Source organism: Zophobas morio, unplaced genomic scaffold (genome assembly GCF_036711695.1).
Source record: "Zophobas morio isolate AGI-343-1 ecotype UQ-CSIRO unplaced genomic scaffold, CSIRO_AGI_Zmor_V1 ptg000012l, whole genome shotgun sequence".
NCBI lineage: Eukaryota > Metazoa > Arthropoda > Insecta > Coleoptera > Tenebrionidae > Zophobas > Zophobas morio.
The window spans coordinates 9627229-9643027 of record NW_026972117.1 but is presented as its reverse complement, the minus strand read 5'-3'; the positions used below and the strand labels follow the sequence as shown (position 1 = coordinate 9643027).

The following is a 15799-nucleotide window of genomic DNA, read 5'->3' as shown; positions in this document are numbered from 1 at the left end:
TACTTTTTTTGTTAACAGGTGAACGGGTATTAAAAAAATTGGTGTAAACGCTGTATACAGTACTCAGGTCATGGCAGGTCAGGTCAGGTTTGCTCAGGTCAAATTTTTTGGTGATAATTTTTATCAAAAATCAATTAACAAAGTGAACCGAATGCGAACCGAAAATTGTTGTTATATTATATGTAAAAAAAAACAGAGTAGTCTTGCTGACCGTTCATTCGTAAATCTTTTTATGACACTAAATTTATTAAAAAAAGAACATTCAAAATGCGAGTGCAGCGAGCACGTTTAAGGGTTATTCAAAATTATTCTTGGGTATCCATGGGAATCTAAATTATTAACTAAAGAATTTTTTATTGTTAAAAAAGGTGAATCATAAAAATGTTGATGATTATCTACAAAGATTAGGGAGACTCTAACAATCTAAACGTGCTCGCTACGCTCGCATTTTAGGGGTTGGTTTTTTCAAAGTGATTTACTTTGACAGGTATGTCACCAGAATTATTATAATAAAAACTACTTAGCCTACTACTTACTTCATTCGTAAATATTTTTATGACACTAAATTAATCAAGAAAATAACATTCAGAATGCGAGTGCAGCGAGCATATTTACGAGTTAACCAAAATTATTCGTCGGTGTCCCTGGGAAGCTAAGTTATTAATTATTATTATGAACGAGAACATTTTTTTGTGTCTCAAAAAGTGAATCTTGAAAATGCTTGTAAATACTAAAGTCGGAGAGATTTCCACCAACCTGAACGTGCTCGCTGCGCTCGCATTCTAAAGGTTTTTTTTTTCGGTGATAAGTCTATAGAATTATGATTACAATAAAATCTAGACTGGATCATTGAATTCGAGAATTTGAGATTTAAAATTGAAGATGTATTTTCCTTGAGTTCATGCATTTTTCTAAAAATGCAATATTTTTAAAAGCTTAAAATTCAGGATTCAATAATTCAGAACTACAGAGCTCAAAAACCAGCAATTTATAAACTTATAATTCGGAATTTTAAAACTTAGAATTTTGAAATTCAGAATTCTGTAAGTCAGAATCTTGAAAATCTTGGAACTTAGAATTTCAAAAATTTAGAATACCAGAATCTTAGAATTTGAAAATCTAAAATCTAGAGGTTAAAGTTAAGTATTAAGAATTTCGGTTCATTGATTTCGAGAAATTGGGATTTAAAATTTGAAGATGTATTTTCTTTGAGTTCATGCATTTTTTGAAAATGCAATATTTGTAAAAGCTTAAAATTCAGGATTTAATAATTCAGAACTCTAGAACTTAAAGCCAGCAATTTAGTTTATCGCGAGTAAAAATGGAATAATTTTCAAAAATTTGAATATTTGGAAAAAACTGGACAAAATTTTCAGAAAAAGTAGAGTTTGTCAAGTTCTAAAAATTTCAAAGCTGACACTCCAAAATTACTAGTTTCCGGAGTTTAGAGAATATCCGCAACCTTCAGCATTTATAAAATTTTGACAATTACTAGAGTTATGAACTTTTAACATTTTCAAAATTTGTAAACATACGACTATTCCCGGAGCTTATAGAGTTTTCTTGTTTGTAAAATACAGTTTTTTCGGTTTCCAGAATTTTTGCACTAACGAGCTTTTAGATGTTTCAACTTTTCAAACTTTTCACGATTTGGTGAATGTCCAGGATTTTCGGATTTCCGAAAGTTTCTCGTGCTTCTAGCGGTTCCAGAGTTTTTAAATCTCTGAAGTTTAAAGGGTCTCTAGAATTCCTTGCGTTTTCAGGGTTTCTAGATTTCTAGGATTTACAGAATTTTTAGAAATATTAGAGTCTAAAGAACTTCTCTAAGATTCTTTCTTAATCAGCTTTGGGAGACTAAACTGGAAAACAGAAGCTTAGGAGGCGAGCGCAGCGAGCATGTGGCAGCGAGCATGTGCAGGTGTTATTAAAAATAATTCAATGTTGTCCCTAAGAAGCTAAATTATCAACAAAAAAATGACCACTGACTACAATAATTATTTTTGCAACGTTTATTGCATTTTACATTTAGAAAACTAAATTTGACTAAATTTTGGTTTTAGATAATTTCGGGTTTTAAAAGTTTCACACACTTTGGGAAAATTCACAAAATTAAAAATACAAAACCAAAATTTTTTAAACGCAGTTAAAAAACACTCGTCAATAATAATAATAATTTTCAAATTTACAATTAAAACCAGCTTACGTAGTAATTGTGCCGCCTCTTTGAAAAACTACGTATACTACAATTAAAAACAAGCTTTTAAGAAAAACTAAATTCAGTCGCTATCAAAATATTTGCTACAAAATCAAAATTATGAGAAAACAAATAGCTAATTTTTTGATCGTTTTTCATTTAAAAGTTGTGATCTATTTTGGAGATACAAAATTTATTATTAATTTAAAAATTTTAAAAATAACCACTGATTAGAATAGTTACTTTAGCAACCCCTATTATTGTCCATTTAGAAAACTAAAAATTGGACTAAATTTTGGGTTTAGATAATTTATACACTATTTTCACACATTTTGGAAAAATTCGCAAAGTTTAAAATGCAAAATCACCACTTTTATGACATTGGAAAAATTATTTAAACTATAAAACTCTTTAAATGGAACTTCCCTCGCTCCTGAAGCAAAAGACCGTACACAAAAAAATTGAATTTTTTAATGCAACATGGTAAAAGTCCACGTCTACTGGCTATGTTGTTTTTTCAAATTATACAAAAATAAAAATTTCAGATTTTTTTAAACACCGTTAAGAAACACTTATCAATAATAGTAATTTTCAAATTTACAGTTACAAGCAACTTGCGTAGTAATTGTGCCGCCTCTTTGAAAAACTACGTATACTACAAATAGAAATGAGCTTTTAAAAAATCTAAATTCAGGCGCTATCAAAATATTTGCTACAAAATCACTTTTGTGAGAAAATAAGTAGCTAATTTTTGTATGGCCTTTAATTTAAAAGTTGTGGTCTATTTTGGAGACAATTTTATTAGTAATAATTTAACAATTTTAAAAATAACCACTGACTAGACAGTTATTTTAGCAACCGCTGTTGTACACTTAGAAAACTAAAAATTTGACTAAATTTTGGGTTTAGATAATTTCGGGTTTTAAAATTTTCACACACTTTGAAAAAAATCGCAAAGTTTAAAATACAAAATCACCATATTTACGACATTGGAAGATTATTTAAACTATGTAGCTCTTTAAATAGAATTTCCTTCGCTTTTGAAGCAAAAGTCCATACACAAAAAAATTGAATTCTTCAATGCAACATAGTAAAAGTCCACGGGTACTGGATGCTGTTGTTTTTTCAAATTAAACAAAAATAAAAAATTCAGATTTTTTTTAAACACAGTTAAGAAACACTGATCAATAATAGTAATTTTCAAATTTACAGTTACAAGCAACTTACGTAGTAATTGTGCCGCCTCTTTGAAAAACTACGCATACTACAAATAAAAATAAGCTATTAAAAAATCTAAATTCAGGCGCTCTCAAAATATTTGCTACTAAATCACTATTCCAAGAAAATAAATAGCTAACTTTTTATGGTTTTTAATTTAAAAGTTGTGGTCTATTTTGGAGACAACAATTTCATTAATAATTTAACAATTTTAAAAATAACCACTTACTAGAATACATGTAGAAAATGGTCTATTTTGGAGACAACAATTTCATTAATAATTTAACAATTTTAAAAATAACCACTTACTAGAATACATGTAGAAAACTAAAAATTTTACTAAATTTTGGGTTTAGCTAATTTCGGGTTTTACAAGTTTCATATACTTTGGAAAAATTGAGAAAATTAAGTAGAAATACAAAATCACCACATTTACGATATTGGAAAAATTGATTAAACTATAAAACTCTTTAATCAGAACTTTCCTCGCTTCTGAAGCATCATACACAAAAAACTGATTTCTTAAATGAGTCATAGCAAAAGTTCACGTCTACTGGATGCTATGCTGTTTTTTAAAATTATCCACAAATAAAAATAATGTTTGAATTTTTTTAAACGCAGATAAAAAAACAGCAAAATAAAAATAATTTTCAAATTGACAATTATAACCAACTTAATTGTGCCTACGTATACTACAAATAAAAGTAAGCTTTAAAAAAAAAACTAAATTCATGCGCTATCAAAATATTTGCTACAATTTCAAAATTATGTGGTTTTTCATTTAAAAGTTGTGCTCTATTTTGGAGATAAAAATTTTATTATTAATTCAAAAATTTTAAAAATTACCACTGGCTAGAATACATGTAGAAAACTAAAAATTTTACTAAATTTTGGGTTTAGATAATTGCGGGTTTTAAAAATTTCACACATTTTGGAAAAATCCACAAAATTAAAAATTCAAAAATCACCACATTTACGATGTATTTGAAAAATTGTTTCAACTTATTTAAATAGAACTTCACGGGCTCCTATGATTATGATTTCTGCAACAGATCATAACAAGCGTCCATGTCTACTTTAGTTTATATTGTTTTTTTTTTAATTATACAAAAATAAAAATAATATTTTGAATTTTTGTAGAACACAATTACAAATTCAAAATTAGGCTGAAAAAAGTCACCACTCTAAAATCAAGTTAGGTAGTAATCGTGCCGCCTCTTAGAAAAATGGCGTATACTACATGTAAGCTAGCCCATCGAAAATATATTCACCGTTTTAAAGTATACTTCCGACAAAATCAAAAATGCGACAGACACCAAAAAATCCAGTAGAAATTTTTTAATATTTTTTTATGATTTTGAATATAACAAGGGAAAAATACCACTTTCGCAACCTTTATTGTGTTTTACGCTTTAAACAAACGGAGATTATTAAAAAATTTGGACACTCTGGGGGTTTAAAGGTGTCAAATGTATTAAAAAAAATCACAAGATAAAAAATACAAAATCACGATATTGAAAGAGTAGTCTAAACTTATTTAGCAAAAAAAAGAATTAATTATTGAGCTTTTGAGATGACGTCATTAAGTTTGTGGAAGGGATAGTTGAACGTCAAATTTTTGATAATTGATAATTTCAAAGTTAAAATTTGACAGTTTGAAATTCGGGATTACAAATATAAATAGAGAGATTTTGTTATGCTAGAAAACAGTTTCTAATCCCGATGAAAATATTATTTTGTAAGATTTTTTTTAGATTTTCCAGATCTAGTATTTTAGTAACTGATTCTAATTTCTGTTAGCGGTGAAGTTATGGATCTTCGACTACACCTAAAAATCAGTACATTTACAGTTTTATATTGAGTTCGCAAAGCTTAAAACCCAAAACAGCTATATTGTTAGCTGTGCGAAAATTCCCCTCTTCTACTCTAACTTAAAAACTTGCATGCAAAAGCGCATTGACCGATGCAGTTCCCGCATTATGAAGTCTTGAACAAACACCGACAAATATCTAAACAGCACTGACAATTAAACAATAATATCAGCTTGTTCGATCTTGCTCATAGGCTAATTACAAAACAAATGTACCGTGGCGATTACAATTAGGGCCGGTTAATTGGCTGGTTAGGCACTAACCGCAACCCCGTTGGTCGAGGCGATGCTATCAGTTTCATGCGTTCTGACATTCGCCATTGTTTTAAAGCAGCCAATCCACTGATTAATAAATTATCAATTACGCAACCGGTTTTCGTTTCTCCAACTATTAGGGTCACGAGAAAAAATTGGCCCGCCAGGTAGAGCATCTTTTCAATTATCCTGACAGATTGATGAATTCGTAATTGAAAAATTAAACATGACTCACCGTCTCCTGAAGAAGATCCGACGTGAGAGCCGCCGTCTCCTGAAAAAATAAAACGCAATTATATACAGGGGATTTATTGGGTTGTGACGCGGATTCGACAATATAATGCGCCATAAAGGAGAATTGTGGGGTTGCGGCCGCCAGTGGCGGCCCACGGTTTCGGGTCCAAGGAGTCGAGTCTTAATTGAGCAAATTCGGCACAGGAAGTCGCGGAGGTGTAAAACTCAACTAACAAGCTCACCAAAACGCAAAAACTGTCGTCGGAAGAGGCCCGTCAGACAAATTAAACAAATTATAAGTCTGGTTCAGTATGTTAATGGCGTTGTAAAAATCCGCCTAGGAAATAATCAAAATTTATCGATCATTCTTTGCACAATAAAACGCAGCTAGGCACGACTAAACTGTCCTGATTTATGTGCGGTGAAATTTTGACAAATTGCATTCAATTATTAGATTCGCGATTGAAAGCGGCGAAAAAATTCTGTCACAGTTGAACAATTTTAATTGTGCGCCTATGGGTACGATTTATTTGAAAATAAGCGTCGGTCCCGCATAAAATGCCAGCACGATGGAACATGTCCAACAAGCAACTTGCTCTCGGGATGATCCCGCATCTTCGAGCTGGAGCATGTTGCATACGTTTTTATTATTTATGAAGCTGTGTTCGGAGCCTACTTCTAAACGCCGCTGACATATTTCAGGTATCGTGAATAAATATTTCAGTGGTTTCCATACACATGCCAAAAGTCGATGCTGATTTCGCTAAATCAAGGAGCGACATGGGGCCAATTTAGCCGCGAGGAGATATGACGGGTTACCGGTGCTACACCTTGGGGGAATTTACAGGCCACTGCTTTACGCAGACGTAAAAAAAAATATAATAATGTAGTAGTTCTGTGCTATATGTCACAGTTATGAATTGTTGCGTAAAGAAATACGTTTATTAAGCAAATAGTGCATAATCTTAGTAATCACAACAGTGATAGCACGCAATCGAATCCAATAAATACAACTTTCCAGCTTCTGATTTACACTGTTTAAACAGTTATTGAGAAAATACAAGTGTTTGATTAACGGCCAAATGTCACTGCTGCTACTGTACTTTTAGAAGACTTTTTCTACGAAATAAATGGCGTCAGATTAAAAAGGTACCCGGAAAGGTCAATCCAAATCAGAGTGATTCCGATCGCACGGTTCGTTGACATCCGCTTTTGTTCTGTCAGAATGTAGATTGTGGAGTGGATGAGTTAGAAATGGTCACTTTTTGCGTAGTAACTGTTCGACTGTTTTTTTCCGTGTGGTTGACACAAAAACAACGTAAAAGCGAAATTGTACAAAATTCACAAATTTTTACAAACAGTGAATATATTGACTCAGGAGCGTAGCGAGCTACATTTCTGAAAATTCGCGATAGTTCAACTTTAGGTACGTTTGTTGACAGATTAGATTTAGATTTAATTAAGCAAAGAGCTTGACTTTTACACTTGTAAAAATTTACTGCAAAAACTGTTAGCTATCGCAAGCATGTTAATTAACAGTGAATACATTAAATAATTTGTACGACAAGTTTTCAATTTAAATAAATGTATTAGATGTTGGAACCTGTTTAGATATTGATGATAGTATGTCACCATAATTAAGAAAATTGTGCTGGAATTAGAAACAAAACAAACAAATATTCTCTTCTTATTTTAATATGTCATTCTGAATAATTTCTAGTTAAAGTACATCTATTAATACCGTTTAACACTTAATCAACATATTTCAAAAATTTTTTTTGTCGTATGTCGATTTTATTAAACGGTACAACATATTCCATTTATTCAAGATGAACCTTATAATTCAATCATGATTGCGAACACATTCACTCCCATTTTGAGTTTGTTTTTTTGGAGTAATTAAGTAATTAGGATTTTAGAATTTTTAAAATTTTTCAATTTTTTTGTTATTTCAATTTTTTGAATTTCCAATTTTTTGATTTACAGTTTCTCAAGTTTTCGATTTTTAAAATTTTTCAAATTTTGGACTTCAGTTTCCCATTTCTTAAAATTTTCGATTTGCAGTTATTCGTTTCGGTTTTTCAATTTCTTTATTTTCACAATTTTTCGATGTTCCAATTATATAATTTTTTGTTGTTTCAATTTTTCGTTTCTTCAGGTTTTTCATTTTAAAATTTTTAGTTTTTCGATTTTCAAACTTCTGGATCTTTCAGTTTTGAGATTTTGCGATTTTTCGATTTGCGATTTCACGAGTTTTCAATTTTTCATTTCTTCAATTTTTTGATTTGCAATTTTTAGTTATTATTTTTTATTTTCTTTATTTTTTCAATTTGTCGGATATTCATCTTCTGATTTTATAATTTTTCTTTTTTTATAATGTGAAATTTTTGGATTTTTCGATTTTTAATTTTACAATTTCTCGATAAATTTTCAGCAAAATTTTTGGGTTTTCTAATTTTTCGCTTTTGCGTTTTTTGTTTTTTCCAATTTTTCAACACATTATTTTTTTTCGATTTTTAAGTTTCCCGTTTCTAGTTTTTGTTTCAATTTCCAGTTTTTTCAGTTTTCAGCTATTCATATCAAAAAAATGGAGAAACTGCAAAATTGTAAAACTGAAAAATCAAAAATAAAACTTGAAAATTGAAGAATCGAAAAAGGGAAAAATCCAAATATTGAAAATTAAAGAAATCGGAAAATCGGACAATTGAGAAATCCAAAAATTGGGAACTTGAAAGACTTGAAAATTGGAAAAACGAAGATGATTTTTTACAAAGACTGAAAATTTGAAAAACTGAATAAGTAAAAACTATAAAATTGAAAGAAACACTGAATAAATAAAAGAAACAAAAAAATAAAAAATTGTAATATAAAATCGAAAAAATGAAAATCAAAAAAGAGGAAAAATGAAAAATAAAAATTAACTTGAAAAATTGAGGAAAATTTTAATATCATTGCAAAAAATTGAAACATTGCAAATCAAAAAATTTGGAAGTCGAGAAATTGAAAAATTGAAAAAATAAAGTTGAAAACACCGAAACCCTGAAAAAGAAAAAAGTGATAAAATCGAAGAAAACGAAAAAACCAAAAATTACGTTATCAAAAATTGTAAAATTGAAAAACTGAAAATAGACAAAAAGAAAAGTTATAAATTAAGAACCGGAAAAATTGAAGAAACGAAAAACCGAAAAATCAAAAAATTGCAAAAATAAGAAATGAAAAATGAAAATTGAGTACTTGAGAAGCTGAAGAAACGAAAAAATGAAAAATCGATAAAATTAAAATGAAGAAATCAAAAAGCCGAAAAACGAAAAATCGACAAAATAGTAAATCGAAAGATTGCTAAATTGAAAAATTTCAAATCGAAAAATTGAAGAAACGAAAAATGGAAAAATTTGTAAAAATTAAAGTTAAAAAAGAAAAATTATAAAACAGAAAAAAATTAAACTAAAAACTGTGAAATTAAAAAACTGTAAAATCGAAAAACTGAAAATTGAGAAAATGAAAAATTAAATTATAAATTAAGAACTTGAAAAATTGAAAAATCGAAAATTTAAAACGGAGAAACCAAAAAATCGAAAAACTAAAAATTAAAAAATAGTAAATTCGAAAAATCGCTATATTGATAAAATTAAAGTTGAAAAAGAAAAATTATAAAACCGAAACACTGAAAAAACGAAAAATTATGAAATTAAAAAGTGATAAAATCGAAGAAAACGAAAAAACGAAAAATTATGATACCAAAAAATTGTAAAACCGAAAAATCAAAAAACTGAAAATCCAGAAAATGATAAATTTTAAATTAAGAACATGAAGAAACGGAAAACTTAGAACGCAAAAAATTGTAAAACTGAAAAATCGAAAAATTAACAATTGAGAAACCAAAAAATCGAAAAATCGCCAAATTGAAAAATTTCAAATCGAAAAATTGAAGAAATGAAAAATTAAGTAATTTGAAAGTCGAGAAATTGAATAATTGAAAAAATAAATAAAATGAAAAAAATGAAATTGTGAAATAAAAAAATGATAAAATCGAAGAAAACGAAAAATTGTGGAACCGAACAATTGCAAAATTGAAAAATTGCAAATCGAAACATTGAAGAAATGAAAAATGAAAAAATCTGGAAGTCGACTAATTGAAAATTTGAAAATATTGAAGTTAAAAAAGAAAAATTATAAAACCGAACCAGCGAAAAAACGAAAAATTGAAAAAATAAAGAAAATGAAAAAAGGAAAAATTGTGAAATTAAACAATGATAAAATCGAAGAAAGTGAAAAAACGAAAAATTCTGATATCAAAAAATTGTAAAATCGAAAAATTGAAAAACTGAAAATTGAGAAAATGATAAATTTTAAATTAAGAACATGAAAAATTGAAGAAACGTAAAAATTAAAACGCAAAAAATTGTAAAACTGAGAAATGAAAAATGAAAATCGCGGACTTGAAAAACTGAAGAAACGAAAAACTGAAAAATCGAAAAACTGAAAAATCGAAAAATTAAAAATTGAGAAACCAAAAAATCGAAAAATCGCTAAATTGAAAAATTTCAAATCGAAAAATTGAAGAAACGAAAAATGAAGTAATTTGAAAGTCGAGAAATTGAAAAATTGAAAAAATAAATAAAATGAAAAAGTGAAATAAAAAAATGATAAAATCCAAGAAAACGAAAAATTGCAAAATCGAAAAATTGCAAATCGAAACATTGAAGAAACGAAAAATGGAAAAATCTGGAAGTGGACTAATTGAAAATTTGAAAATATTGAAGTTAAAAAAGAAAAATTATAGCACCGAACCAACGAAAAAACGAAAAATTGAAAAAATAAAGAAAATGAAAAAAAAATTGTGCAATTAAAAAATTACTAAAATCCAAGAAAGCGACAAATTGTTAACCGAAAAACTGAAGAAACTAAAAATTAAAAATGGGGAAACTAAAAAATTGAAAAATTGTAAATCGAAAAAATGAAAAATTAAAGAATTTGGAAGTCGAGAAATTAAAAAATTGAAAAAATGAAAGTTGAAAAAAAAATTATAAGACCGAAACACTGAAAAAACGAAAAATTGAAAAAATAAGGAAAATAAACTAGGAAATTGTGAAATTGAAAATTTGCAAAATTGAAAAATTCCAAATCGGAACATTGAGGAAACGAAAAATGGAAAATTATAAAACCGAAACACTGAAAAAACGAAAAATTGAAAAATAAAGAAAACGAAAAAACGAAAAATTGTGAAATTAAGAAATGATAAATCGAAGAAAGCGAAAAATTAAAGAACTGAAAATCAGTGAAATGAAAAATTATAAATTAATAATTCGAAAAATTGAAGAAACGAAAAACTGAAAAATCAAAAAATTGTTAAATTGGGAAATGAAAAATAAAAATCGAGGATTTGAAAAACTGAACAAACCAAAAATTGAAAAATCGAAAAATCGGTAAATCGAAAAATTAAAAAATTTGGAAATCGAGAAATTGAAAATTTGAAAAATAAATAAAATGAAAAAAAAAATTGTGAAATCAAAAAAAACATCAACATTTTTGCAAGGAAACGTATATCAATTTTGATAAATGCAGTATAATATTAATCATAGCAGTATTGTATTCTCAAATTTTTGGGAAATGGAGTAAATCGTTACCGATTTAATTATTCAAAATTTGTTGAATCACCCTGTAAGTAATTCTAAAAACTATCAGTGCACTGATAAACCAAGTACATATAGTCATAATTATAATATATCATAAGAAGACGGGAGACCACTTTTTTTGGACCCCTTCTAGAGGTCATGAAACGTCGAGAAAATATGAAAGTAGCGAGTTGTCCGATTGACTCGACTAACCCATGAGAAGACGCTGTAACTATCTCAGCTGTTGTGTGGTTAATCAGTATTCCTGTTATATTACCACAAAATGTTGTTATAAAATTTGGATTTTTTGGGGTAAAAAATCGAGGCGGATTCGTAAACTACAAGTACAGGAATGCGTGATTTTATAAAATTTGATGCGAAATTTGCAAGTGACGCAAATAATGTTGTAATTTTGCAAAAACTGTATACAACTGACTGTTTATATTGATGCTTTTGAAATTCCATAAGTAAAACATTGTCAGTCTCCTAATGGCTGTCTGCCTATCCGCACATCGCCATAAACCGATAAGCCGTTTAACGTAACATCAACCATGTAGGCTGTCTACACAACAAAACAAGGTATCACTTAAAACCTGCTTGAAATTATAATCTGGAAATAACAATTTAAGAATGGTCGGTGAATCCACTAAAGATCATATTGGCACCGATTTACAAGCCATTACACCGGTCGTCCGGCCTCTACATTATCCCGAAGTCGCACATAAACACATCTCAACCGACCAAGCAAGTCAACGCGTCTACACCGTGTTCAAAAAACGCCAAAAACGAAGCGGCCGACGCAAGCCGCTTTTATGGAACCGTGTTTCCTCTGAAATACGACACCATGAATTTTGTGATTGATTTAATTTAAAGGAGATGCTTAACGTGGAAGTTAATGCCGGGATGTGGGTGGACACGCACAAAGGCAATGGGTTAATGGTCATTGATTATGGATCATTTCGGGCTTAATTTAAAGGTTATCGATTTTTCGGGGTTTATTACAGGACGTGATCGGGATGGGTTTTTTTTTCGGAAAAAAAGCTGGGAATCGAATTAAGACTTTTTGGAGATGATTGGTATTGTGGTTCTGGCTAAGATGAGCTGTGGGATGGGGCGAGGGAAAATTGACAAACCACAGTGGTAACGTGAGAAACTTCTGCGCCCAAGAAACAAATTAAACAAAACAAGTTTGCGGCGGTTTTGGACAAAATAATACATGTCTGGGTTAGTGGATGAGTTTCTAATGGTTTCATTATTAAATTAATCTCGTTGTTATGCACTATGATTACTCATTCAAGGTTCGCCTCGTTTTGATTCATGAGATGACGCATTCAATATTGCTCGGACATTGAATGTCATCAGTTGTCCCAAAAGCATCAAGAACAAGATCAAATTTGGAGGTTAACCAATTTTCGGTTAGCGTGTTTACCATTTACGTGATATTCCTAATACACGTACAAAATTTTACAACAATCGGTCCAGTGGTTTAGAAGATTATCTGTGTAATAAAAATCCGGACAGACGGCAGACAGACAGACAGACGGAAATAAATAAATTCGATTCATCACTCATTTAAGCTTTAACACGAATTATTATAAGTTTAAATAATAATTTATTACTAATTATTGTCCTTAGAAAGTTTGCAGTAATTGTGATTAAAAAAGTGTTGTTAAAAATTTGAACGGATTAATCACTCAATTAAGATTGTACGATTATTGTTAATATACGTATTAGCAATAAACTGTTGTGTAATTACAAGTTTTTGCAGAAAATAAACAACTTATTTCTCAAGTTTTTCTGAGCGAATTCGCAGAACAAATATTAATTAAAGCCAAGCAATTTGTACCCGTTGAACTTACGTATCTACAAAAAATCGCCGTCTTTCCGTTCCAAGATCTGCGATTTCCACAACTCCCATGTCAACAATCGCGAATCGATCACCCATGAAGCCGTCGAATTTTAATTTATTCCCATTTAATCCGTTATCTTAAAGTAATTCCAAATTTCACTCACTGCACACAATTTTCGAATTGCTTTGATCCGTCAGCACACAAAACCACCTAATAAATCAAATCCGCTTCCACTGACACATTTTTTCCAACTCCATCAAACACGCCAATAATACCAATAATTATACCATTATCGCAATCTCGCTGACTTCTGTGAGAACCAATTAAATTGCACATTTTCACGCTTATCGTTTAAATTTAGTTTTCCTGTTCGAAAACGCAGCTTTCTGAATTATGCATTATGCAGGCTTGTCAAAGAGCGTCAAAATTTATACGGTGGGATCGAAGACGTGCCGAGTGACGCGAATTTATAAGTTTCGACAAAAAGTCAAAATAATTAATTGCTTCCGAAGAGGTGTGGTGGGGCGGGGAGAGTGGTATTCACTTACGTTTCTTTTTGTGCTCCTGGTCCTGATGATGCACGGAGCCCGAGGAGGGGTCCATCATCATGGAGTGCCCCAGGTGTGCTCCGTGACCCCCTGGCTGGCACTCCATCGTGATCATGTTGCCCTCAATGATGGGACCGCACTGAAACAAAAAAACGAGATTGGTTTTTGTGGATTGTTTTTGGTTATGTTTTTCGGTTTGACAAGTTTGACGTATTTTGAGTGGAAAGGACACCTGTTGGAGTCCGAAATTAGGCAAACTTAAATAAAAAAAAATAACTTATTAAACGTTGAAATTTTTTCTCAAGAAATGGCAAAAGATAACTGCGAGCAGAAATTTTATCAGATCGTCGGTTTTGATAGAATTTTAAAAATTTTGATTGTCCAAAAATTCAAGGTAAACTAAAATATCATTAGTTCGTTTGAGTTTTCAAGAACAAGACAATTTTTAGAACCGTTGAGACTTCGAAAACTTTTAGGATCGCATTTTTAGATGTTCGAGATATTTTGATCTTTTAAATTTTTAATTTCCTTTTTTAAATATCGCTAAATTTTTCAAATTTCTGATCTCTTTAGAACCAAAGTTATTTAAATATTTACATATGTATAAATTTTAAACCTTTGTAATGATAAAAAAATCTATCCTAAAGATTATTATAATTGTTTTTGTAGATTTTTGAAATTCAAAGCTTTTAAGATCTTCAACATTTTTCAAACCAGTGGCTTCAACTTTAAAATTACTGGAAATTTCAGAAATTTAAAATTTTCTCAAAACTGTAGATAAACTGAAAGTTACTTATTATTCTTAAGATCCTTGGGATGTGATTATCGTCAAAATTATTCCATTGGCTTTAGAATGTTTAAGTTTCGTAGAATCTGTAAGAATTTCTAGGAATGTATCTTAAAGACATTTTTGAAACCCTTATTTATTTTCTTTATTACATAGATTTTTTTAATTTGAAATGACCACATTGATAAAAAAAATATGATATTAAAGATCTAAGATGATATTTTTTTTAGAATGTGTAGTCGTCTAAATTGTAGAAATTCAAGCTTTTAAGATTTTCAAAATTTTTTAAACTAGTGACTTCAATTTTATTTTCACTGGAAATTTTAGACATTTTAAATTTTCTAAAAGTTCAAGATAAAGTAAAAGATCTTTTTAAGACTGAAGATCATTAGAATATTATTATTTTTACAACTGTTCCATATATTTTAAAATCTTTAGATTTCTTAAATCTTTAAGTGACTTTAAACAACTTACAACTTACAGATACTTTAGGGATCTGTGGTATTCTAAAATTTTATAAATTGGAAGCTTTTAAGATCTTCAAAATTTTTGAAACCAGTAGCTTCAATTTTATAATTATTGAAAGTTTTTGAAAAAATCTCAATTTTCTAAAAACTTAAGAAAAGCTTGAAAGATCCTTATTATCATGAAGATCATTAGGAAATTATTATCTTTATTATCTTTAAAACTGTTCCACTTGTTTTAGGATCATTAGATTTTGTAGAATATTTTCTTGAAACTTTTATTTTCTAGGAATATTACATATCTTAAAATATAATAACAGAGTTTAGAAATTTTGTAGATCCTTAGAAATATTTTTTTTTATTTTTTTATAATCGTGTAGATCTTTAGAAACAGCAGTTAATTTTGTTATAAATTTTAGAATCTCTAGGCTTTTTGACGTTCCTAAAATTTTTGAGATCCTTTGAGGGATTTACCCGGAAATGTTTCAAATATTTAATTTTCTTTTTACCGATATCATTTTAATTTCAAATGACCTAAGAGGTAAAAACAATGGTCTTAAAAGGATCATACATTTTTTTAAAGTTGTGATCGCTTTAGAAATAGTCATTTAAATATATAGATAAATAAATTTTAAAATTTAAACATCCAAAAATTTACACACTTTTAAGATCTGCAGTCTTCTAAAATTTTAAAAATGTGAAGCTTTTAAGATCTTCAAAATTATTTTTAATTATTGGCCTCATTTTATAATTATTGTAAATTT

General features: G+C 29.1%; 1 protein-coding gene across 5 annotated transcripts in view; it reads right to left on the bottom strand.

Moving 5' to 3' along the window:
* LOC135127736 (paired box protein Pax-5) overlaps positions 1-15799 on the bottom strand; it is a 265311-nt gene that overhangs the window by 220819 nt on the left and 28693 nt on the right. For all 5 annotated transcript variants that reach the window (XM_064054323.1, XM_064054325.1, XM_064054327.1 and 2 more), the window contains exons 2-3: positions 13785-13923; positions 5773-5811 (exon numbers count right to left, since the gene is read on the bottom strand). In XM_064054323.1, coding sequence (XP_063910393.1) covers positions 5773-5811; positions 13785-13899 — 154 coding nt within the window. In that variant the 5' untranslated portion in view covers positions 13900-13923. The remainder of the gene's footprint in view (positions 1-5772; positions 5812-13784; positions 13924-15799) is intronic.